This window comes from Drosophila kikkawai, chromosome 4, assembly GCF_030179895.1.
Source record: "Drosophila kikkawai strain 14028-0561.14 chromosome 4, DkikHiC1v2, whole genome shotgun sequence".
In the NCBI taxonomy this organism is placed as follows: domain Eukaryota; kingdom Metazoa; phylum Arthropoda; class Insecta; order Diptera; family Drosophilidae; genus Drosophila; species Drosophila kikkawai.
In genome coordinates this window covers 511,170-536,625 of record NC_091732.1, presented here as the reverse complement: position 1 = coordinate 536,625, position 25,456 = coordinate 511,170, and the positions used below count along the sequence as shown (strand labels likewise).

The following is a 25,456-nucleotide window of genomic DNA, read 5'->3' as shown; positions in this document are numbered from 1 at the left end:
TAATCCACTCGATTTACCCAATGCCATGGTTATAGTTCAAGAATTAGAGAGCAATAATTTGAGAGCACAATTCGCAAATAATTACTCAACTTCACAGCGAAAGACTAGTGAGACAAATCTGTTTAGTCATCAAAATCCTAATTATAAACCCAAGCAAAACTATAATAACAATCATAATACAAAATTAAGGAATAATAACAACTTACGATTTTACCAACAAGATATCCCAAATAAAAATAACTATAATCAAAATAAAAATCACAATTGGAATCAGGGTAGACAGAATCATTTCCATAATAATAATCAATATCAATGGAACTCGTATAAACCTCAACAACCTAAACCGGAACCAATGGAGGTTGACGAATCTCTACAGGTCCAAAACAATCCAAGATACCAGGGTTATAATAATTACAACAATAATAATTATTACCATAACAAAAAGGCACCTCAGCCAAAACAACCACAAAATAAAAGGGAACCTACAGGTACGGTTAACCAACCGTCTAATAAAATCATGCTACTAAATAACATTCAAGAGGACCATTTTTTAGGCCAGAAACCGGAGTAGGATTACCCTACTTAATACGGTATGATGCTAAACTAAATAAAGAACTCAAAATATTAATTGACACAGGTGCAACCTCGTGCTATATCAGAACGGGGATTTATAATAACAAAAACGAACTTCCAATCTATAAAAGAGTATCTACGGTTAATGGATATTCAATAATTAAATTTTACCACATGGTAACTATATTTAATACGCGTTACACATTTTATGAAATTGATGGGTTAAATTCTGACTTATTGATAGGCTACAATTTATTGAAATGGGGATAAAGAAGAGAGACTGAATTATGATAAGGACAGTTCAGTTAACCAACTTTCCTTAACTGAGGAAAAACACATTCTTCCACTGAAAGAATTTATTATACAAAAATACTTTGATGAAAAAGCCCAAATCAGAACTGAGTCTGTGGAGGCAAATCAAAGCATAAAAAGTTTGGGATTCAAAACTCCTGAACACGCCGTCGTAGAATTATCCGAGAATCAAGAATTAAACAATTTGAGTGAACCTATTTCAAATCAAAGGAAAGATTTGGAAAACGAGATAATAAATATTATCAATAAAGAGCACTCTAAAATAAACATGCAAATTCCTTTCAGGACAGACATTCGCGGTGAAATAAATACCGAAAACGATAGAGCTATTTATAGCAAGCAGTATCCCTATGCCTTATCGGCTTCAGACTTTGTAAACTCTGAAGTTAATCGCATGTTAAAAGAAGAAATTATAAGACCAAGTAAAAGTCCTTATAATTCACCAGTTTTAGTGGTACCAAAAAAGGGTTTAAATGAAGATGGTACTCCAAAACTCAGATTAGTCATAGACTATAAAAAACTTAATGAAAACACTATTCCGGATAGATACCCAATGCAAGATCCTTCGGTGATCTTGTCAAACCTTGGAAAAGCTAAATACTTTTCCACAATCGACTTGGAATCTGGATTTCACCAGATTCTCATGAAAGAAACTGACATTGAGAAAACTTCATTTTCTATAAATAATGGAAAATATGAATTCCTCAGAATGTCATTTGGGTTAACTAACGCCCCAAGAATATTCCAACGTGCAATGGACGATATTTTGAGAGAACAAGTAAGTAAAACTTGTCATGTTTATATGGATGACATTATTGTATTTTCTAAATCAATTGAACAACATTATAGAGACATAATCGTCGTAATTAAAATATTGCTGAACGCAAACATGAAAATTTCAATTGAAAAATCAAAGTTCTTCAAACTAGAAACCACATTTCTAGGATACGTTGTATCACATAATGTAATAAAAACTGATCCCGAAAAAATATCTATAATTGTAAAATATCCAATCCCTAAAAACATTCGGGAACTTAGGAGCTTCTTAGGCCTTACTGGATATTACAGAAAGTTCGTACAAAACTACGCAAAAATAGCCAAACCCTTAACAAAATATTTGGAAGGTCAAAATGGAAAAGTATCCAAGAACATGTTCCGTAAAACTTTAATACAGTTGGACGATTCAGCTGTAAGAGCTTTTAACGAGCTCAAAGATAATTTAATTGCACAAATTGAATTGATACAACCAGATTACAATAAAAAATTTACTTTAACCACCGATGCGTCAGACTTAGCTATTGGTGCGGTTCTTTCACAGGAAGGGAAACCTATTACCTTCATTTCCAAAACTCTTACAAAAGCCGAGCAAATATATGCTACTAATAAAAAAGAACTCTTAGCAATAGTTTGGGTTTTTAAAAATTTGCGAAATTACTTATACGGTGTTAACAACATCGAAATTTATACGGATCACCAACCACTTTCTTTTTCCATCTCTCAAAAAAATCCAAATCCAATGAAAAGATGGTATTCATTTATTGAAAGTTATTCATCAAAAATAATTTACAAACCAGGTTCTACAAATGTAGTCGCAGACGCGTTATCGAGGATTCAAATTAATAACTTAACAGATAGCAATGATTCGGTCTCAGATCAAAACACTCAGCATTCAGCAGAGACTAGTTTTGAGAATGCTATACAAGAAACCCGAAAACCCTTAAACCAGTCTAAGCAACAACTGTTATTAACAACGGGGAGGTATACAATACATGAGTCGGTCAAAATATTCGAAAACACCAGGCATATTATTGAATTCGATACCACGGAAAATTTGGTATCACTCTTACAAGAATACATTCCTCCAAATGTAACAGTTGGTGTCCACTGTACTTTAGAGGACTTCTATAAAATTCAAAATCCTCTTAAGGAAAAATTCACTAATAAATTCTTGTACACTAAAGTATTCGTTCAAGATGTCGAAAACCCTGAAGACAGAGCCATTATAATTGAGGAAACTCATTGTAGAGCACACAGGGGATTAGACGAAAATTACAAGGAAATCAGCAGATTATACTATTGGCCAAATCTAAATAAAAAACTCCAAGAATATATAAAGAACTGTTCTATTTGCAATAGTAACAAATATAATAGGCACCCTGTTTTAGTTCCTATTGGTCAGGCACCTATCCCAACCAAAGAAGGAAAAAATCTGCATATTGACATTTATTACGCTCAAGGTTTAATATTCATAACTTGTATCGATTCATATTCTAAATACTTAGTTGTAAAAGAAATTCAAAACAAACTCAACCTAGAAACCAAAATTTCGGAAATTCTGCAACAATTTCCACTTGCAAAAACTTTGATGATAGATAATGAACCTAGTTTCACATCATCACAATTTAAATCTTTCGCACAAAGATGCGGTATTAATTTACATTTCGCGGATCCCCGCCATAGTACGTCCAATGGACAAATCGAAAGAGCTCATTCAACTCTTACAGAGATTGCTCGTTGCATTAAGGATAAACTCAATTTGCTTGATTATTCTGAAATCATAATCAGAGCGGCTCAGAAATACAACTTGACTATACATTCAGTCGCTAACCAACGTCCGTTTGATATTTTATATAATAAAATCGAACATGATAAAATTCCGCAGATATTAAAACAGACACAAGAGAAAATGCTAGATTCTCACAATAAAGGCAGAAAGGAGAAAGACTATCTCGTAGGAGAAGTCATTTATGAGAAAAAACACGGGGAAAGGAACACACTTAAAGCAAGATATAAAAAACATGTCGTTAAAGAGAATTTACAAAATAAAGTTATCATAAATAATAGAAATCGTACGATTCACAAAGATAACATCAAATTTTAATTACAGAAAATGCATTCAATAATATACGTATTGTTGATGATATCCGCCACCAATTCCGAAATAATGGACTATAATGACCATGATTTTTTTCTCTACAAGGATACTAAGGATATTCTTATTTATGAATCTTACGCCGATCTTTTTCATATAACTAATTTAAGTTTATATAAGAACATAATTAATCTTGAATCTAAACACTTAAACATAAACAATCGGATTTCACAATGGGAAATTTCCTATGATTTAGATATGATACAAATTTTGCTTTCACAAATTTCACCCAGTAGAGCAAAAAGAGGAATCAATGAATTAGGAACAATTTGGAAATGGACACCCGATCACGATGATTTTATAACAGTCCAAAATAAAATTAATGATTTAATTCAAAATAATAACAATCAATTTGTTATTAATTCAAAATTATTTAAAGAAATAAAAACTCTATCTGAAAATCTTCAAACAGTATTTTCAAACCAAGAATTTCCACTTAGAAGGCATCGACTTCGTTTGCTTACCTACGATCTAACGAATTTAGTGGATACAATTACATAGGCAAAAATAGACGTTTTCAACACTAAAATTTTAAATGCTGAAGATATACAAGAAATTTTTAAACACGAACATAAACCTGTTGTGATCACTGATATATTGGATATATCCGAATTTAAAATTGCACTACACTTAGAGTTAATTATTATATATATTAAATACCCGGTTATAATTAACCGTTGCCAAGTATACAACGCCAGATCCATCACACACGATGACGGAAAACTATTAATTGATAATCGGGTCGCTAAGTGTAACAATAAGTATTATGTAATCTCCAATTTTAAATCAGAACTATTTAATAATTATGGCACTTTAAGTCCACAGAGTACTTGTTTTACAAAACTACTAAATGGAGAAAAATCTCTATGTAATAAAATCAGAGAACATAAAAAAAAATTTTAGATCATCCAAGAAGGAGCCATTTTTATAAATGGTCATAATATTGTAAATGATACTCATTTGTATGGATAATTTTTAATAACGTTTAACAGTACTACTGTAATTATTAATCAGGCCTGCTCTGGTAATCGTAAAATTTTTTCGATTTCGTTTTGGGCGAAAACGAACCGTTTTCGTTTTTAGCTGCTCCGGTTTTCGGCAAATTTCTGCTATCGGATGTTTCGTTTTCTCATCGTTTCTCACTGCTCAAGCAGCTTACTTGTGTTGTTGGTAACAAGCAAACAACGTAAAGTACTGCCTATTATATTTAAAATTGCCCTTTTTCTAAGCCACAAATAGGCAAAAAATGGTAGAATTAAGCAAATTCAGGCACCTAAGATGCTGCCACACTTTTCACAGTTTTAATTCCGGTGGTCTCAAATAATTATTTGGTTAATTTCGACCATTTAAGTAATCACATTAAATAGCATTATTTATAAACAACCATTTTGGCGGTCCTTTAATGTTATTAATGTATTCATTTATATTTTATAAGTATTTTTAACTGGATGTTTCGTTCCACCAACAATATGGCAACCTTGGCGATAACTTTTTGCGGTGAACTTATCGGCCTATCGCCAAAACGAGAAAACTGGTTGAACACGGCAAAAATTTTGTTGTCAAATCTGAGGAGGGGTCAGAAATAAATTTTTTATAAAATAACTACCTGCCAGAATGATCTTGTGGTGGTGTGGAATAAACATCAATAGACCACCGAGTAAACTATTTTTTTCCTTTTGTAAATAAGATCTGATTTCATATAAAAAAAGCCATTTACTTTTCATTCCGGCCAGAAAAAGGTGCCCGTTTTTCAAATCGAGAAAATCTTTCGTTTTCGATTACCGGAGCACCAATTTCTCGGTTTCAAAAACGAAAACGAAAAAATCTTGCCGTTTTCGATTACCGGAGCAGGCCTGAATATATCCTACACTAATCTGGACCGAAAGATACTGGAATATGTAACTGCCAAACAATACAATGATTTTTTAGTATCCGAATATCTTATGTCAAATGATTCGGAACTTAAATTTGATAACATTAATATGATAAACCCTTTGATTCAAATTAAACAAACTCAGATCCCAGTAACCTTAATACTGATCATATTAACTTTGTTATATTTAATTATCTCGCTATTAATTAAATTCAGAAAATATCTAATATGCAAACCACGAAAAGGTCATTTTGAAGTAAACCAAGAAAACAATTTGTCCGACAATACAAATACAATGGAAGATGAAATTATAGTCGAATTGACCAATCATCTTCATTCAACTTATCCATCAGTTCCAACGAATCGGGACGATCCAATTTAGGATGGGGGGAGTTATCCAACCCGATATCCCGGCCGCCTTACCCATTTAATAAACAATTTTGTTTATCAACAATTCTTAGCTGGGAACCTTTCAACCAGCTTTCCCATGAGAACTCATTATCTTCCACACTTCGGTGGACAATTGCACCGCAGTCCTTCTTACATAAACAGAAGCTCACAGAAGCTCTTTTTATTAACAGGCCGCCTTACCCTTTCATATACAATTTTGTTTATAAACAATTCTTAGCTGGGAACCGTTCAACCAGCCTTCCTTCTTGCATAAACAGAAGCTCACAGAAGCTCTTTTTAATTAACGCCGCGCGGTCCTTACACGATAAACAAAGCTGAGTCCAGCTTATGATAACACAAATATCCGCCGAACTAAGATATTGAAGATTAATCGGTTTAATTAAATTTCGTAAATCAAGATGACAAATTGCATCACCCAATTGTCCGATTCTCTTGAATCGAACTCTTTAAACAGATCCCTAATTCTCTTAAGCAGAGGTTAGCTTACAGACAAATTACACTGGCTCAGTCAGTCGGTTTTTGGTTATCATCTTGTTTAATAAAATAAAAGTAGTTTTAGGACTCTAAAAAAATATATAAACGATAAGTAAGCATTTCCAAATATCTTAATTATATGGCCTTCCGTCCACAATGATTTATGTATATAATTAAATATATCTATATTTACCTCGTGACTACCTAGGCCTGCATCCTAATGAACAATATTCAACAACTAAGAGTGCAGTTGGAAAAAATGTTCGAGTCGATGGGTGGAGATAAGCTTGAAGAGGATGCAGCCAACATTCTGAAAGAATTGCAACAGAATCTCAATTCAGCACTGGATGATTTGGCTTCACAATTCGCCATCAGGTAGGTCTAAAAATTTTAATATCAGTATTCCTAAATCGCCAAAAATATTGATGTATGGTTTCTTCCGAGTATTCTCAGTTGAGGTATTCCTTCCATGTTGCGCTTTCCATGTCAATAAAAAAAGAAATCGAAGAGCAGATGCTATTTATACAGCTCAGCTGAGATTCATCCGAAAAAAAATTGAAATATATATCTTAATACATGAACTTTCTAGTTTGGAGCCCCGCATTACGCAATCTGTTCGAGAACTTGGAGATATGTTACTCTCTATCAAGGGAGGCAGTTCTTTGACACCTGGCAATCAAGCGGCTCAACGTAACGCCGTCGCCGTGGAAGCTGATGAGGTGTTAAGGCCGCTTATGGATCTACTGGATGGCTCCCTAACTCTCTATGCACAATCGTGTGAGAAAACCGTACTAAAGCGATTACTCAAGGAGCTCTGGAAGATTGTGATGCGAATTTTGGAGAAGACTATTGTTCTGCCACCGATGACTGATAAAACGGTTACTATTTTATTTTTTTTGATTATTAGTATAATCTTATTATTTTAATCAGAAGCTTGCAACGCATTGAAGAATACATATGCGACCTTATAAAGTATATATGTATGTATAATCTTGGTCAGCATCAACACCCGATTCTAGCCGTGCTGAAATATCCTTATACATTTAACATATTTTAATATACTCTGGGATATGGCCATTTTCAATGATTTTTGGATTTATTTTTTGAATTAGTTAATTTTCCAACAAGGTCCTAAAAAAGATATTTAAAAAAATGGAAACATATATTCTTGATCAGCGTTAAGTCAATTCCGTCTAGCCATGTCCGTACTATGTATGTCGGAACGGAACTGATCGTACCGTTATTTTTAATCATATTTTCATATACTCCGGGTTATAACAATTTTTTTTTTTATTTCTGAATTATGTATTTTCCAACGTGATACTTAATAAGCTAATTATAAATAAGAGAAACGGAAAAATTTTAAACTGATTATTTTCGTTTCTCCTTTAATAATAGTTTCATTGTTATAACTATGAGGGTAAAAAAGTTTAGCTAACTTCCTCGTTTTTATAAAATAATTTCCTCAGATGATGTTTAAGCACCTTACGGACAATGCTAAGAATCTGGCATCTAATGCCAAAATCGAGGACATGGGCCGCTTATTCAAGTCTCATATGGCGGGTAAACAGGATGTTAAAAGTGCGCTTAGCGGTGTTATGGACATATCAAAAGAAGTGGAAAAAAACTTATCGCCAAAACAGTGTGCCGTGCTAGATGTTGCCTTAGATACAATTAAACAATACTTTCACGCCGGTGGCAATGGACTGAAAAAGACATTTCTTGAAAAATCATCCGAACTGCAGAGCCTACGTTACGCACTGAGCTTGTACACGCAGATGACCGATACTTTGATAAAGACCTTTATATCCAGCCAAGTTCATGAAGGTAAGTGAAAGTATACAATTACTGTTGACAATAAGAAAAAAAACGTTATAAATGTGGGATTGGTTTCCTTTTAAAATAAGAACTCCTACTAGTTTTAAGTTTTATTATAGTATTTAATGATATTTTATAGTAGATAGTTTAGTTTAGTATGAAGTGATCGTTTACACGTTTTTTAGAATAGTTTGTAATAGGTTTTAATCGTTTTAACTTCTTTTTCGTCGTCGTCGTAAGCTCGCGCGTATTTCCGTCGTCGTCTCTCGCTGCGAACTCCCCGCTTTTCACCTTCCGTCTTCCCTCTGTCTGCTGTGTGGTGGGTTAGATGCCAGACCCATTCCCACATTAACGTTATTTATTCAATTTTTTTAGATTCCAAAAGTAGACCAATGTCGAAAATACATACAATAAATAAAATTGAAATTTTGTGTAGTTAACTGCATTTTAATTATCCAAAAAATATGAAAGCCATTTATTTAAAACAATCGTGTAATAAGATAATTAAGATGGGAGGCCAAAATTATTTTGACAAAAGACAATTTGTTAGAAAATCAATATAAATAGGTAACATTTTTATACCCTTACAGGGTATTATAATTTCAGTTAGAAGTTTGCAACGCAGTGAAGGAGACGTTTCCGATCCTATAAAGTATATATATTCTTGATCAGCATCAACAGCCGAGTCGATCTAGCCATGTACGTCTGAAAATCGGACGACTATATCTTATAGCTGCCATAGGAACGTTCGGGAATTTAATAGGAAAAAAAATGTTAACATCGTTGTTTTTCAAAGTATTTTCATCTATGAGCTTTTTTTTATTATTTTTGAATTTTGGTATAAATTTCATAAAAATCGGACAACGATATCATATAGCTGTCATAGAAGCGATCGGTAGATAAAGAGAAAATGTAAAGCTGTGAATGTAAAACTGTAACTGTCAAACTTTAAACATAATAAGTATAGGTAAAATATTATGAAACTCTGTTTTGTGTATGTTTTCAGCACTTAAATTTATAATATACATATCAATTTGCAAGGGTATACAAACTTCGGCGTGCCGAAGTTAGCTTCCTTTCTTGTTAAGAATAAAAAAGATATAAATAAAAAAAAATAAATAAATTCTCGTTTTGCATCTATTGCGTTTTGCACACGTGCAGGGACAGATTTTACTAAGTTTAAAAGTTGTCCTTCCACTTCAGCAATTGTCTTCGCATGAGTTCTTGTTGAATTTCTACTCCTCTTGCGTTTTATGTAAGCCCTTACATTCTCTATGAAGCTGAGATCCGGACTGCTGTGGCCAATCTAATGATTTTACTATTGTTTTCTATTATAATCTAAGGACATTTCAAAAGACAACAAAAAGTACAGGTCATCGTAAAGCAAACATAAAACGCGAAAAGGATCATATGCCCCAATATTTGTTTTACAAATATCCAAGACTTATGCCGAAAGAAACGTATTTGACTCAGAAGCTGACCTTAACAAACTTCGTAATCATTATTAGTTCAGAAATTCGAGTTTAAATGTAAAGCTGAGAATGTAAAACTGTATCTGTAATCCTGTAACAAAAATAAATATACAATTATGAATTAATTGAAATCTGCAAGGGTATACAAACTTTGGCATGCCGTAATTAGCTTCCTTTTTTTGTCACTTGATTTTTCTACTAAATAAAATATTGTTATATATTTTACTCTTTGCATACGTAGTCTTGCGTGGTTTTTCTAATTTGGGAGTAAATTGTTTTCCGTGGGACTGTATACAATTTTTTGATGTTTTTAACCGAAATACCTGCGTTTTACTTTGCTACCACATCTTTTTGCTGGATTTGGCTTAAATTAAAAAAAATTGTAATAAAGATGGTAAATAATTTATTATAAGCTGGATTAACAAATGTCAAAGAGCTATATAATGCTTACGCAACAGTTAAGCTCTTAAGGGGGGATATACATGTAAGCGGTCAAAATTTGTCCATTTTTCGTGAATTTTTTATACCCTTGCAGGGTATTATAATTTCAGTCAGAAGTTTGCAACGCAGTGAAGGAGACGTTTCCGACCCTATAAAGTATATATATTCTTGATCAGCATCAACAGCCGAGTCGATCTAGCCATGTCCGTCTGTCCGTCTGTCCGTCTGTCTGTCTGTCCGTCTGTCCGTCTGTCCGTCTGTCTGTCTGTTTCTACGCAAACTAGTCCCTCAGTTTTAAAGCTATCTGAATGAAACTTTGCATATAGTCTTCTATATGCTCTCACTGCTATATATGTCGGAACGGGCCGGATCGGACGACTATATCATATAGCTGCCATACAAATGTTCGATATATTTGACTAAAAAAAATTATAACTTTGCTGTTTTTCAACATTTTTGCACCATTTTTTAGATATGGCCATTTTATATTATTTCAGAATTTTGGTAAAAATTTTATGAAAATCGGACGACTATATGATATAGCTGCCATAGGAACGGTCGAGAAATAAATAGGAAAAAAAATTATAGTTTCGTTGTTTTTCAACGTATGTTTATCTACTCTGAGATATAAGCTTTTTTTATTATTCTAGAATTATGGTATAAATTTCATAAAAATGGGACAACTATATCATATAGCTGCCATATAAACCGATCGGCAGATGTAGAGAAAATGTAAAACTGGGAATGTAAAACTGTAACTGTCAAACTGTAAACATAATAAGTATAGGTAACATGTAATGAAACTCTGTTTTGTGAGTGTTTTCAGCATTTAAATCTATAATATAAACCTCAAAACCAATCTGCAAGGGTATACAAACTTCGGCGTGCCGAAGTTAGCTTCCTTTCTTGTTTTTATAAGAAATAGTCAAGCAATCGTCGCACAGTAGCGCCTCTCGAACAATTAGCGTTGCAAAAATCAAAAAAGTCATGTTCGCAAAAACGATTTTAACCATACTTATTCGACAGGAAATTTAACAAGGATTCAGAATCTGCAATAAAATCAATTTTAAGATTTTTTTTGTAGAAGTTATGAGCATTTAAAGTTGAACTTTGTTTCGTTTTTTGCATCATACAAAAAAAAATGTGTAAATTGGTCGACTTTCAGGTAATATTACAAAAAAACCATAAAACCAATGGTCATGGTTTTTACTTTAAATGATAGATACATTCATAAACTATTAAAGAACTTAAAAAAAACGACACTTTGGTTTGGGCTTCTACAGGTAAATCGCTACCTGCCAGGTGTCAATTTTTTTCACCTTTTTCTGCCTAAAGTAGTCTATATCTTTTGACGCCAATGCCGGCCACTGACTACACTATGACTACAAGTTCCGTGGATCTTTCCTGGATCAGAATTAACTTTCATCGGCTGCGTCGAGCTGCGTCTGCGGAAATGCAACGCAAAAAACCAAAACAACTCAGGGTAAAATATACCAAAATACCGACACAATTTCATACATTTCAAGAAATATACTAACTGTAGCGCGTGGCGGTTACACTTCGAATTAAAAAAAAAAAATTTTTTTTTCAGTTTTCAAATTATTTTTATTTGAGCAAATACATAAAAATAAACATAAAAAATTAAATAAAAATTTTTGTTTAAAAATTGTTTTCATTGAAAAAAAATTATTTTTTCACTTTGATACCCTTTAAAAAGGCGTATTTGTGGGCGTGGTACTTCATGCAGTACATATATATATTTTACAAGAATTACCTGTCCAATGCCGTTTAAATTATTCGATTACCTTATTTGGTTCAAAAGATATGATTTTTGCAACGCTAAATGAGAAAAGGCGCTACTGTGCGTCGTGAAACTTTGGATATAGTTAAAATTAGAATCAGAGATGATAAAAAAAATTAGTTATAAAAAATATTTTATAAAAAGGCGGACTTATGGAACATATGCCGTAGCGCCTCGAGCTTTGAGTTGCCGTGCTATGGACACGATAGAGCTCGTAATTCCTGTCCGAAATCCGTAAACTAAATTTTTTTGTATTCATTACACCTTTATCTTCTATTTGAACCTAAAAAACCAAAAAGAAATCAAGACAAAAAAAATAAATTTTGATTTGAAGGAAAAAATGCCATTTTCAGGTGATCAGTTTTCACTTCCCACCCTCTTAAAAAATAGTAATACTCAGTTTTATAACAACCATGTAGGTTCAAATAGAAGATAATTTCATGCTGATCATAATAATTTTTGATTCACTCCGATATGTTACATAGTTTTTTGTGAATCGTGTCCATAGCATAGGTAGAAATGCAAAAATTAGAAGCTGAGAAAAAGACGTTTAAAGTTTTTGATGCGCCCACGTTAACACTTATTAAAAATATTTTGCCGACGTTGTTTAGTACATGTTTCTGGGTACTTATTAAAATTTTTTCATAAAAAATATTAAATAATTAAAAAGTTATAGCCGAATTTCAAGATCGTCTTTTTTCGATGGTGACTTGCGGTGGACATCATCAGAAATCAAAAACTCAAAAAAATCTCGTAATGCCCATATGATACACTAATGCAGTTTTCATTAATTAGCTACTTCATTAGAACCTTGAAAGAGACCACTATATGTGTAATTTTGTGTAATTTGGCTTGAATTTTGCTTGGATTATTTTGGTAATACGACTACGGTCACATCGTCCGTAAAAGGTAAACAAAAAAAACGGCCGCCATTCGCGGCGTATTATTATGAATTTCTGAATTCCTCGTCGAAGTATTCTTGCATAAATAAATGCAGAATCCTTTAAATTTATGTTTTTAACCTATGATGCTTAAAATTTTTTTAATTATTACCAAAAAAAAATTTTAAATTAAATTTACAGCGCAAGAACCTTGCCACCGCAAAACATATTATTTTTCCTAATTTTCTAATATTTTTTCAGTTAAAAAACCCAGCGAAATTATATAAAAATAAATATCTCATTGTGAGACCGTACTGTCAATGAGCTGGCTAATACATTTTTCAATTACAATTTTCTTCATTAAACCCGTATTTTGTTATCGAGTATCTAGTATATAATATGTAGATCTATCGATTATCGCTCCAATGAAGTAGCTAATGCATTATTCTAATGCATTAGAGCGCCATATAGTCGTCTTGCTCGCACTTGTGTAAAACGCTATAGCGCTGTCAAATCTTTAATGAAGTCTCTAATTAATGCGGCTGTGTCATATCAGCATTAGTATATTGTATTGCTTAGTCCCTGAACGAAGGATTTGTAAAAATTTTCTTTTAAAAAAAAATGGCGACGGTTTTAACAAAAAATTTACTTTTTCAAGGTATAAGATTTTCGATTTTTATGCTCAAAAAAAAAGTAAAAAAAAAAAAATTCTTCGTTAGAGGACTAGCTATTATTATAATAAATAAGTGGTAAAAATTTGGTGTTGATCGGATTAATAGTTTTTTAGTAATCATGTCCACCGCAAAGGTAATTTCGAAAAAACAAGATTCTGAAATAATCGCGTTTAAAGTTTTAAGTTTGTTCCGACCGATGCACTATGGGGCGAACGACCACCTTATCTGGCATAAACCCATTTTTTAAAAGTTGTTAAAATACTATTTTTTTTAACCGGAAAGTATTCTTATAACATTAATTTAACATGTTACATACCCAAAAAATTAGCATTGACGCGCTCTGTGAAGTTATTCGCTGTTAAAGCTAGCTGTTTATGCAACGAGAAGCGAGCGCTGTTAAATCGCGTTTTTATTCTAGAGATTTTAAATGCTAAAAAAATGTAAAAAATCTAAATAAAATTTTTTTGATGCTGTCTCATTCATGGTGCTTCGTAATATATGTTAGCGGAATTTAACTCCAGAAATGTAATATGGTGCTCCCGTAATCTTGTATAATTTGTAACCCTTATAAATTATATAAAATTTAAGTGTAGTCCAATATTAAAATTGAGTTATAAAGTGAGTCCAGCAGAGTCCACATCTAAAATTGGAAATATATTGTAGATTTGGTAATTCTTGTTATATTCTGTGAGTATCAAGGTGCACTTTTGCGCACTTTCTCTGAAATTTAAATTTAAAGGTGATAACCTTACATCTGAAAAATATCGAGTTTTTTATAATCTATATATAAAAAATGTTACTAATGGCATCACAAGAGAACGGCTGGGCCGATTTGGCTCAAAGTTTTTTCAGTTGTTTGTAATTGCCAGAAGAAGGTTATTAAATAAAAAATTTTGGGAAGTCCTTCCGGAAAGGTCGCTAGCGGCTCAACAGGTGGACACACTGTTGTATGTAAAATTCTGAAACACCCTACAAAGATCATAGCTGCGTTGAAATTATGTATCAATGAACTCGGTAAAAAAATATTTTAAAAAAAAATCGAGCTAACGAAGCATTACCAATTGGAAGTAATGACTGCTGTTAGACGATCAAGACTTGGACGGCGTTCACGCAATGCAATAAGTATTCAGAATTCCCGTAATAGTCGGACGCAAGAGGAACGTACAGAAATAAATGCATCGATACGTGCCCAGATGGCAAAGCTTCGCCCTGCACAAAGACCACCTACAAAGATCATACCTGCGTTGTTATTGGTTCATTGTCTGTTGTATGTCAGCATTGCAATGCACCGAAGTTTCGGTTGGAAACTCCCGGCTTATGCTGTGCAGGTGGCAAAATTAAATTGCCCGTTTTGGCTCACCCACCAGGGCCATTGTATTCGCTCTTATATGGAAATTCAGCCCAATCAAACAGTTTCCTAAAGCTTGCACAAAAATATAACGGATGCTTTCCAATTACGTCATTTGGAGTCGAGGTTTTTCATCAATCAGGCTACAATCCAAGTTATAAGGTAATGGCGTCTCTTTATTATTAAAATGAACAACTCACATTTTTTTGAAATTGCATCCCAACATTCAGATTCAAGGGCAAATTCACCAACGAGCGGGCGCTTTGTTACCACCACAAAACAAAGATCATAAATTCCTTCAGTTCTATTTCATTGGTGATTCGGCAGTTGAACTAAATCACCGCTGTGCAATTTTTACTGCAACTAAACGTGAAATTATCGAACAATTGCAAAATCTTCTCCATGACCATGAACTGCATTGAATATAATGCATTATGACGAACACAAAATTATTATCAGCGCTGACAAAAAATACCCACTGGTAGCCATGCAAGACAATTTAATGCTCCCACCATCAATGAAGTCGCAGTGGTGATTTTTGGTGAGAATGTGGAATGACGCGATATTGTTTTGAAGCGTCGGGATAATGGCCAATTGCAGCGAGTTTATGAGACTCATCGGTCATATAATGCTCTTCAATACCCGTTGATGTTCTGTCGTGGAAAAGATGGGTATCACTTCAACATAAAGATGGTCAATCCAACATCAGGTTTGTTTACAAGTCATCAATTCTCTTTGATTCTACAACTAAGTTTGAATTCAAATTCTAGGAGAAGAAACGAATAAGAAGGTCAACTCTATAAATTTTTATGCGTATCGGTTGATGATTTGACTAGATGTTGACAATCATCTGTTAAGATACCGCCGTTTGTTTCAACAGTACTGCGTCGACATGTACGTCAAAGTAGAAACGGAACGTCTCAATTTAATTTGTTTTAATCAGTCTAAGTTGGGGCGAGATAAAGTTCGCCGGGTCCGCTAGTGTTATAATAAATCTGTATACATTCAAGTCATATTACAGAAAACTAGGTTGTTTCATTTAAGTTTTTTTGAATAAGAGGCTGCAGAATCTTAGAGCACTGCATATGCTTGGTCGCCTGCCCAAGCAAAAGAAATATTATACGATTTGACCTAAAAAAAATATTTAGAAGACAATTTTTACATATTTGTTTTATTATGCAATTTTTATTTATTATACATACAAAATAGCAAAAAAAAAATTTTTAGCATTGGAAAAATATTTTTAATCCTTAAAAAAAGGCGAGACCAAGCCCATTTTTAGTAAAATATTTTCCTTTTTTTATATTAAACTTGATTCAAAAAACAGAACTTAAAAATTTTAACTCGTCTTAAAGTTATTAATTAATGCCACAAAAAGTGGTCGTTCGCCCCATAGTGCGATGTGCAGGTAGTGCGCTATAAATAGCTAAAACCTCGGTTCTAATGCTCCGATCGTTATGAATTTTTGTGAGAGTATTCTCAACAGTATATGGGCATTTTCACAGAAATGTCAACCGCGGCAAAAAAAACTAAAACTTCTCTAAAATGTTTTTTTCAATATAGTAACATTAGGAAAACGTCAATTGATTAAATTTGAAGGGCTTTATCATATTCAAACAAGATTTTTCATTATTTTGATGAAAAACATCATAAAAATGGGCCTGTTTTCTTTTGATAATTACATCCAAACCGAGGCATTATGCTTTGACTGTTGTTTACTAACATCACAAGAAGAATGCAAAAAGTCGAAATAAAATGGATATATGCTCTTCTTATTTACTTAAAGAGTAAAAAATTACATGCAAAGTACGATGGTAAAAACTGTCGCGTGCGACACCTTACTAAAATTCAATAAAAAATAAACTACGCTAAATTTCTGATTGTAAATCAAAGCATATGAAAATGACATTATCGCATAACATTTTAAAATTTGTTTCATTAAAATATTCCCAGCCGTTTCGCTTAAATCAGTGTTTAAACAGCTCGCCGCGTAAAGTGACTTCTGTTTTTGTCGCGTGCGAACCCTTCAATTTTTTTTTTAATTTCTTAAATTTGAGCATACTCTCAAAATCAACAATAACACCAATTATAGCCCTAGGCAAGAGCTATAAGTTAATATTTTTAAAAGAAATAAAAATAAAATGTACCATACTTTTTTTTTGCTTTGAATGCGTACGAATGTCGCGTGCGACACCATGGAAATGCCCATATACTTAAAGAATATGTAATAAAAAAAATCGAGTTTTCCATCAATCACAACTGTATATAACCCATTAATGCAATGTCAAAAAGTTTTTCTTCACCCAAAATTGCATGATCTCGCATCTCGTGGCTTAGCATGAAATGAATTGACTTACAAGTGATATTATTTCTCAAGATGTTAAAAAAATCTCTTAAAGGAAAGTATAATCATCCCGTAACATTTACGACTACAGAGAGACACGCGCTAAAATAATTTTCTACCATTTAACGTTGCTAAAATCATATCTTTTGAACCAAATAATATAATCGAATAATTTAAACGGCCTTGGACAAGTAATTTTTGTAAAATGTATATACCATATGTACTGCGCCCACAAATTCGGCTTTTTAAAGGGTATCAAAGTAAAAAAATAATTTATTTTCAATGAAAAAATTGTTTTCATATTTTTTGTTTAGGTTTTGAGCTATATTTCGATGTTTTTGCTCAAATAAAAACAATTTGAAAACTTAAAAACAATTTTTATCCAGTGTGATTTTTGGAATGTATGGAATTGTATTTTCGGTAATTCTGGCTCAGGAAAGACTTATAGACATAGTGTAGTCGGTGGCATTCATCGGCTTCAGAAGTTAAAGACTACTTTAAGCAGAAAAGGGTGAAAAAATCTGGCAGGTAGCGATTTACCAAAGTGCCGTTTTTAGGTTCTTTAAGAGTTTATTAATGTATCTATCATTTAAAGTAAAAACCATGACCATTGGTTTTATGTTTCTTATACCCTTGCAGGGAATTATAATTTCAGTCAGAAGTTTGCAACGCAGTGAAGGAGACGTTTCCGACCCTCTAAAGTATATATATTCTTGATCAGCATAAACAGCCGAGTCGATATAGCCATGTCCGTCTGTCCGTCTGTCCATCTGTCCATCTGTCCGTCTGTCCGTCTGTCTGTTAATCGATTATTAATAGAAATAAAATTATAGCTTCGTTGTTTTTCAACGTATTTTTATCTACTCTGAGATATAATTATTTTTATTATTTATTTATTATTTTATTATTCTAGAATTTTGGTATAAATTTCATGAAAATCGGACAACTATATCATATAGCGGCCATAGGAGCGATCGGTAGATGTAGAGAAAATGTAAAGGTGTGAATGTAAAACTGTAACTGTCAAACTGTAAACATAATAAGTATAGGTGAAATGTAATGAAATAATATACAAACTTCGGCATGCCGAAGTTAGCTTCCTTTCTTGTTTTTGTGTAATATTACCTGAAAGTCGACCAATATACCTTTTTTTTTGTATGATGCAAAAGCGAAAGAAAGTTCAACTTTGAATGCTCATATCAACTACATAAAGAATTTTATTGCAGATTGTGTATCCTTGGGACATTTTTTTTCGAATAAGTATGGTTAAAATCTTTTTTGCGAACATGACTTTTGATTTTTGCAACGCTAATTGTTTCATTGGCGATACCCAAATCATCAAGTATTGACAAGTTCTTTGTATTGTTTTTGGCCAGAGTCTCGTTTTTAATTTTTATAAAGTCGAAGCCGACTAGACCTCGAGTCTGAAGAACTTTGCAGTTCTATACAGCATGGGTCGTTGCTAACCAAACAATATTGTATTTATTTACATCCTTGCTGCTTATTATAATTTAGAACCGAAGTTTGTAACGCACCAAAGGATTAATTTCCGATACCATAGGTGAATATGTATAAGGCTTTGGGTCCCAGTATTTCAATAAAAGCTTAAAGATTTTTACTGCAAGGGTGTACAAGCATCGACGCACAGTAGCGCCTTTTCTCATTTTACGTTGCAAAAATCATAACTTTTGAACAAAACATGATTACTAAATAATTTAAATGCCATTTGACAGGTAATTGTTGTAAAATTAACATATGTATTGGAAAATCTGCCACGCCCACTAATTCGCCTTTTTAAAGGGTATCAAAGTGAAGAAATATTTTTTTCTCAATGAAGACAATTTTTTAAAAATATTTTTTATTTAATTTTTTATCTTTATTTTAATATATTTGCTTAAATAAAAATAATTTGAAAACTGAAAAAAAAAAAAATTTTTTTTGTTCTATGTTTAACCGCCACAGAACCGTGAGCGCTACAGTTAGTATTTTTTGTTGGTTTGTATGAAATTGTGTCGGTATTTTGGTATATTTTACCCTGAGTTGTTTCAGTGTTTTGCTTCGCAATGCCAGAGTCGCAGCTGGACGCAGACTTTCTAAACGGATTCTGATTCAGGAAAGATACACGCAGTGCGTAGTCATAGTGTAGTCGCCGGCTCTGGGCAGCTTCAGAAGTTATAGACTACTTTAGCCAGAAAAAGGTGAAAATAATGGACACCTGGCAGGTAGCGATTTACCTGTACAAGCCCACACAAAACTACCTTTTTTTTAATATGAATAAGAGGTAATGAATATACCTATCATTTAAAAAAAATTCAAGACCATTGGTTATGTAGTTTTTGTGTAATATTACCTGAAAGTCGACTAATTTACCTATTTTTTGTTGTATGACGCATACACGGAAAACAATTTCGACTTTGAATGCTCATATCTTCCTCAAAAAAATTCTGAAAATTTTTTTGGTTACAGATTCGGAATCCTTGGGAAATTCTCTGTCGATTTCTTATAGTTCAAATCGATTTTGCGATTATGACTTTTTCGATTTTTGCAACGGCTTTTGTTCGAGAGGCGCTACTGTGCGACGTTCCGAAGCTATTTTCCTTTCTTGTTTTTTTTATACCCTTGCAGGGTATTATAATTTCAGTCAGAAGTTTGCAACGCAGTGAAGGAGACGTTTCCGACCTTATAAAGTATATATATTCTTGATCATCATCAACAGCCGAGTCGATCTAGCCATGTCCGTCTGTCCGTCTGTCTGTCTGTCTGTCCGTCTGTCCGTCTGTCCGTCTGTCCGTCTGTCCGTCTGTCCGTCTGTCCGTCTGTCTGTCTGTCTGTTTCTACGCAAACTAGTCCCTCAGTTTTAAAGCTATCTGAATGAAACTTTGCATATAGTCTTCTATATGCTCTCACTGCTATATATGTCGGAACGGGCCGGATCGGACGACTATATTAAATAACTGACATACAAATGTTCGATAAATTCGATAAATAGCTGTTTTTCAACATATGTGCACTATTTTTTACATATGACCATTTTATATTATTTGGTAAAAATTTTATGAAAATCGGACGACTATATCATATAGCTGCCATAGGAACGATCTGGAAATTAATAGAAAAAAAATGATAACTTCGTTATTTTTCAAACTATTTTTATCTACTCTGAGATATAAGCTTATTTTATTAGTTCAGAATTTTGGTATAAATTTTATGAAAATCGGACAACTATATCATATAGCTGCCATATAAACCGATCGGTAGGTGTAGGGAAAATGTAAAACTGGGAATGTAAAACTGTAACTGTCAAACTCTCAACATAATAAGTATAGGTAAAATGTAATGAAATAATATCTGCAAGGGTATACAAACTTCGGCGTGCCGAAGTTAGCTTCCTTCCTGCTCCACTAAAACAGACCGATAAAATCACAGATGTCGAAATCCAAAGCTCCTCTGGTTATTTATAGCTTGTAGTTATTTTTATAACAATTTCAGTAAAGAAAGTTTTTCTCACAGTATGTATGTTCTTTTTTACCTAATACAGTTGATCCCGAAAACGCCGAGGAAAGTGTCGGCGAAATTTCCGTTCAAATCGATCTATTCTCGCATCCAGGCACCGGGGAGCACAAAGTAAACGTTAAAGGTCAGTTTAAGGCAAAGCCACAGTTAAAGAAACTTTCATAATATTACTTTTATGTTTTTTATTCAAGTGGTGGCTGCTAACGATCTAAAGTGGCAGATACCGTCGGGCATGTTCAGGCCGTTTGTGGAAATAAATCTCATTGGGCCGCATCTACAGGAGAAAAAGAGGAAATTTGCCACCAAGTCAAAGTCAAATAATTGGTCGCCAAAATACAACGAGTCATTTAGCTTGTAATTATATTTCGTGTTATGATAATATTGTTTTATTATAAGCATTATAATAATAATTATTTGATTTAATACATAGCACCATTGGCAATGAGGAGCAGTTGGATTTCTTTGAATTGCACATATGTGTGAAGGACTATTGCTTTGCTCGTGATGATCGACTTGTGGGCGTTGCTGTTATTCCACTAAAAGATATTTCGGAAAAGGTATGTAAAAATAGGGATTTAACATTAGAAGTCATTCTATATATATATATATTTAACAATGACAGGGTTCGGTTGCTTGCTGGTTGCCCTTAATGCGACGCATTGAAATGGATGAAACAGGCTGGACAATTTTAAGGATATTGTCACAACGCAATAATGACGAAGTGGCCAAAGAATTCGTTAAACTTAAATCGGAAATACGACAAGAGCCAACAATGGGCACATAAATAAGTCTGTCTGAAATGTTTTTTTTTTTCTGTAAACTTCTTATATACATTTTTTCCTAATTCTATTGGACTTTAGTTTTCATTTAATATTCTGATAACAAGTATTAACTTAACTAAAGCCATATGTATCCATACACATATGTATAACCAAAACACACCAAATATATATTCACATCCACAACCTTTTTGGGGCTAGAGCTGGCAAAACATCAATAGCTGTGATGGTTTGGTCCGTTATATTAAAACGGGTAAAAAATCCATTTCATGATTCTCTTGATTTTTCATACATATTCTAATATATTTAAAACATTTTACCTTTAGTGTATAAATCTCAAAATAAAGCTTAGACTAACATAGGATAAATGTGGCGGACGAAAAATGTTGCAGACAAACTAAATGTTCTGAGCATCATAACTAAACAGCTGTAATTTTGCTTTCAAAATAAATGAATTTAATTATTTTTAAATCCAATATGAATGGTAATTAAAAAAAACATTCGCATTGAGCGCTATTTTAGCCGTTAGAAAAGGATTTATTTAATAAATGCCGTAATGACAGGGTCCATTTTATGATATTTAGTTCACAAAGACATTTTAAATGAGGAATGTTTCAGTTATTTGGCGCCGTTTGTGCTTCAAGATGTTATCCTTTAGAAATATAACGCCTAATACATCCATTAATAACATTCCAACATCCCATTCGTTGAAATATATATTTTTTTTTTGCTTTAAAAAGTTCGAATTTGCTAAGTTCTGCTGAATTATTATTATTTTTTTTAATTATTTGACATAAGTGGCAATGTGATCCTTTTTCGCATTTTCTCTATATTATTCGATCAAACTGCTTCCCGATCAAAATATATATCAAATTTCGCTCGGAACTTTTCGAAAGCAAATTTATCTGATGTTAGTACTAAGCTTTGAAAAACAAATTGACCTTACCGCTTCTGCGAAAACATTGGTATCACAGTCAATAGCAAAGATTAATTTATAAATATATATATATATTTATTTTAACGTCAAAATATAAAAAAAAAAATATAGTTAATAGGGACCCAAAAGAATTTATTCCTTTTTCTTGACTTATTTTTTGTCTAAAACTTATTAAGGGTCGACCAAAATGTTATTGCGGATATTAATGTTTTGTATCCTCTAGCAAACTAGTTATAAAAAAATATAGTCAGCGATTGTGGTTGAAATTACAATTTATTTTGCTCACTCATATAGACGCAAAATACAAAAATTAATACAAAACAACATTAAAATATTAATACAAGAGTGATCCATCCGTATAAATTCGTACATATGTACATAACATAACAAAAAAAATAAAACATTTAATTCAAAATAAAAACACTGTTCATCTGTACATTCTAAGCGACACCTCCATTGCACACATTCCTATTCATGTAAATAAAGTACCTGTATAAATAAATAAATAAATATAAATTATATAATTCTTCGTGAACATTTGTTAACGATATTATATCTGGATAATATTGTAAAATGAATGAAATCTTTCTTTTTATTGCAATAATAACATTACAGGCTAAACTTTGGAAAATAAATAATTCGCATAGAAAATCCTGTTCGCTGGCTTTGTTTCTTTTCTTTTCGGGTTTTAACAACGGAGCTTTATAATTTAAGATAAGGTGAGGGTAGGAGCAACCTGATCCCAGGATGTGCTGAGATTAGAATATAGAAAAGCGTTAAAGTTTTTCATGATTAATATACTTGCTTTCATTGTATTTTACTCTGCTGCCTTATCCCAGTTGGCAAATTAGCGGATGGATTCGAAAAAGAGATTAAAACACGATTAAAGAAGCGGACTTTACGTATAACAAATTCTCATGAAACGTTCATAAGTCTCGAAAACTCTACATACAAAAGAATCTAGGTCCGTTGTTACTAACTATCGTGGAATCGCTAAGCCCTCTGCCCTAGCTCTGTCATTGGGTAGTGGGCTGCCTAACCCTTGCCCGTCACACACATACAAATGAACATCGATAATCGACGTTAAACAACCCAAACAATATTTCAACTTTTGCTAACTTGACTGCAGTTTATTAAATAAAAAATATTTATGCGATTATTTACAGCAAACTAGTATGATCCTAACAACCCAGTTCACTAAACTGGAAACTGGAACTTATCCCACCAGCTCAGCCAGAAGAAGTCATTTCCGACTCTACAAAGTCCAGTCGATCTGCTCATGTCCGTCTGTCTATTCCTGCGCAAAATAGTCCCTCATTTTTGTAATAAGTTAGTTAATGAAAGTTAACATTACTTTGAATTTGTTCACCATATATATTTAAAATATCAAACCGCAAAGGTATACAAAATATGGCGCGTCGAAATTAGCTTTCTTTCTTGTTTTAATTAATTTTGTATTTATTTTACTAATTATCTACATAAAATAAAAATTTTATTCAACAAATAAAAAAAAATATTTATATACTTTTGTCTCCCGTTAATTAATTAAAGTAATTGTAGTGGACGCCCCCGGCATTCGGCGTACTGCTCAAATTACTCGGAACATAGGTGGTTCCGGCAGAGCATTTCAAACAATTCCTTTTCTTCGGCCTATGCTTCGACTTTGATCCATGGCAGTGTATTGCGAATCTGAGCTCTTGCGCCATTTCCGAGCACAACGATTGATTTTCCGTATTCAGATTTTTCCTTGAATTCCAACAGAACTCAAAAATGGCCACAACAACTGCCAAGGCAAGGCCACAAAGAAGAACTACGAACACGCCGCCTAAAATATGGAAAAGATTTATGTATTTATATATGTATGTATGGATGTACTGAAACTGAAACTAACCAATATTTTCGACACCAAGTGCGTTTGCTTTCGACTCCTTGCTCTTGTCATCTCGGTTGCAAACATCGCCAGTATTTTTCCACCATTTATCGTATAATATCTGAATTATACCCTTTTCCTGTAACTCCAAAATGGCCAGAGAGATTTTATCTCGCCAAGGGGAGCCTTTTGGTGTGGCAATACCATAACCCTTTGAATCCAGCAAACCCCCGATTTGCGTAAGATTGCAATCCCGTTGTACAGCGTAGTCTAGCATCGTTGATTCCATTAGAAAGGCATAGCTGCCCTCCATCACACGTGTTATGCCGTCTTCGTAGGTTTTAACAAATACAGCTGCCTTTCGATTTTCCATATAACGCCACATCTTTTGGTAAATACCGATTTTGGAGTCCTATAAAATTATATATATGTAGGTATACATACTATGTCAAACAAAAACATCTTCAAATTAGGTTATATAAATGTAACAATATCCCCATTAACTCCAAAAATTGTTAATATAAAATGTTGGGACGATTTTTGACGACTTCCCTAGAAAAACTACGGAAATTAATTTCTTTCCTTACAACCTTTCAAAAATTTCAAAAAATTTAAATCGATCCATAATCTATCTAAGGTATTTATTTTTTTATACCCTTGCAGGGTATTATAATTTCAGTCAGAAGTTTGCAACGCAGTGAAGGAGACGTTTCCGACCCTATAAAGTATAGATATTCTTGATCAGCATCAACAGCCGAGTCGATCTAGCCATGTCTGTCTGTCTGTCTGTCTGTTTCTACGCAAACTAGTCCCTCAGTTTTAAAGCTATCTGAATGAAACTTTGCATATAGTCTTCTATATGCTCTCACTGCTATATATGTCGGAACTGGCCGGATCGGACGACTATATTATATAGCTGCCATACAAATGTTCGATAAATTTTTAGAAAAATAATTATAACTTTGCTGTTTTTAAACATTTATATGTAGCAGTGAGAGTATAT

At 33.0% G+C, this 25,456-nt stretch overlaps 2 protein-coding genes across 13 annotated transcripts in view; one reads left to right on the top strand and one right to left on the bottom strand.

The window, feature by feature from the left end:
* unc-13 overlaps positions 1-22,911 on the top strand; it is a 77,016-nt gene extending 54,105 nt beyond the window's left edge. For all 5 annotated transcript variants that reach the window (XM_041776607.2, XM_041776608.2, XM_070287678.1 and 2 more), the window contains 7 exons: positions 6,784-6,950; positions 7,165-7,453; positions 8,045-8,402; positions 20,893-20,991; positions 21,059-21,221; positions 21,298-21,424; positions 21,490-22,911. In XM_041776607.2, coding sequence (XP_041632541.1) covers positions 6,784-6,950; positions 7,165-7,453; positions 8,045-8,402; positions 20,893-20,991; positions 21,059-21,221; positions 21,298-21,424; positions 21,490-21,651 — 1,365 coding nt within the window. In that variant the 3' untranslated portion in view covers positions 21,652-22,911. The remainder of the gene's footprint in view (positions 1-6,783; positions 6,951-7,164; positions 7,454-8,044; positions 8,403-20,892; positions 20,992-21,058; positions 21,222-21,297; positions 21,425-21,489) is intronic.
* Positions 22,912-23,008: 97 nt separating this feature from the next.
* The window catches only part of LOC108071560 (glutamate receptor ionotropic, kainate 2), a 50,263-nt gene continuing 47,815 nt past the window's right edge, over positions 23,009-25,456 (bottom strand). For 3 of the 8 annotated variants that reach the window (XM_070287682.1, XM_041776612.2, XM_041776611.2), the window contains exons 14-15: positions 24,475-24,865; positions 23,832-24,408 (exon numbers count right to left, since the gene is read on the bottom strand). In XM_070287682.1, the coding sequence (XP_070143783.1) occupies positions 24,125-24,408; positions 24,475-24,865 (675 nt within the window). In that variant the 3' untranslated portion in view covers positions 23,832-24,124. Of the gene's footprint in view, positions 23,073-23,823; positions 24,409-24,474; positions 24,866-25,456 lie in introns of those variants that run through there. The other 5 variants (XM_070287687.1, XM_041776616.2, XM_070287683.1 and 2 more) reach the window with 4 other exon arrangements.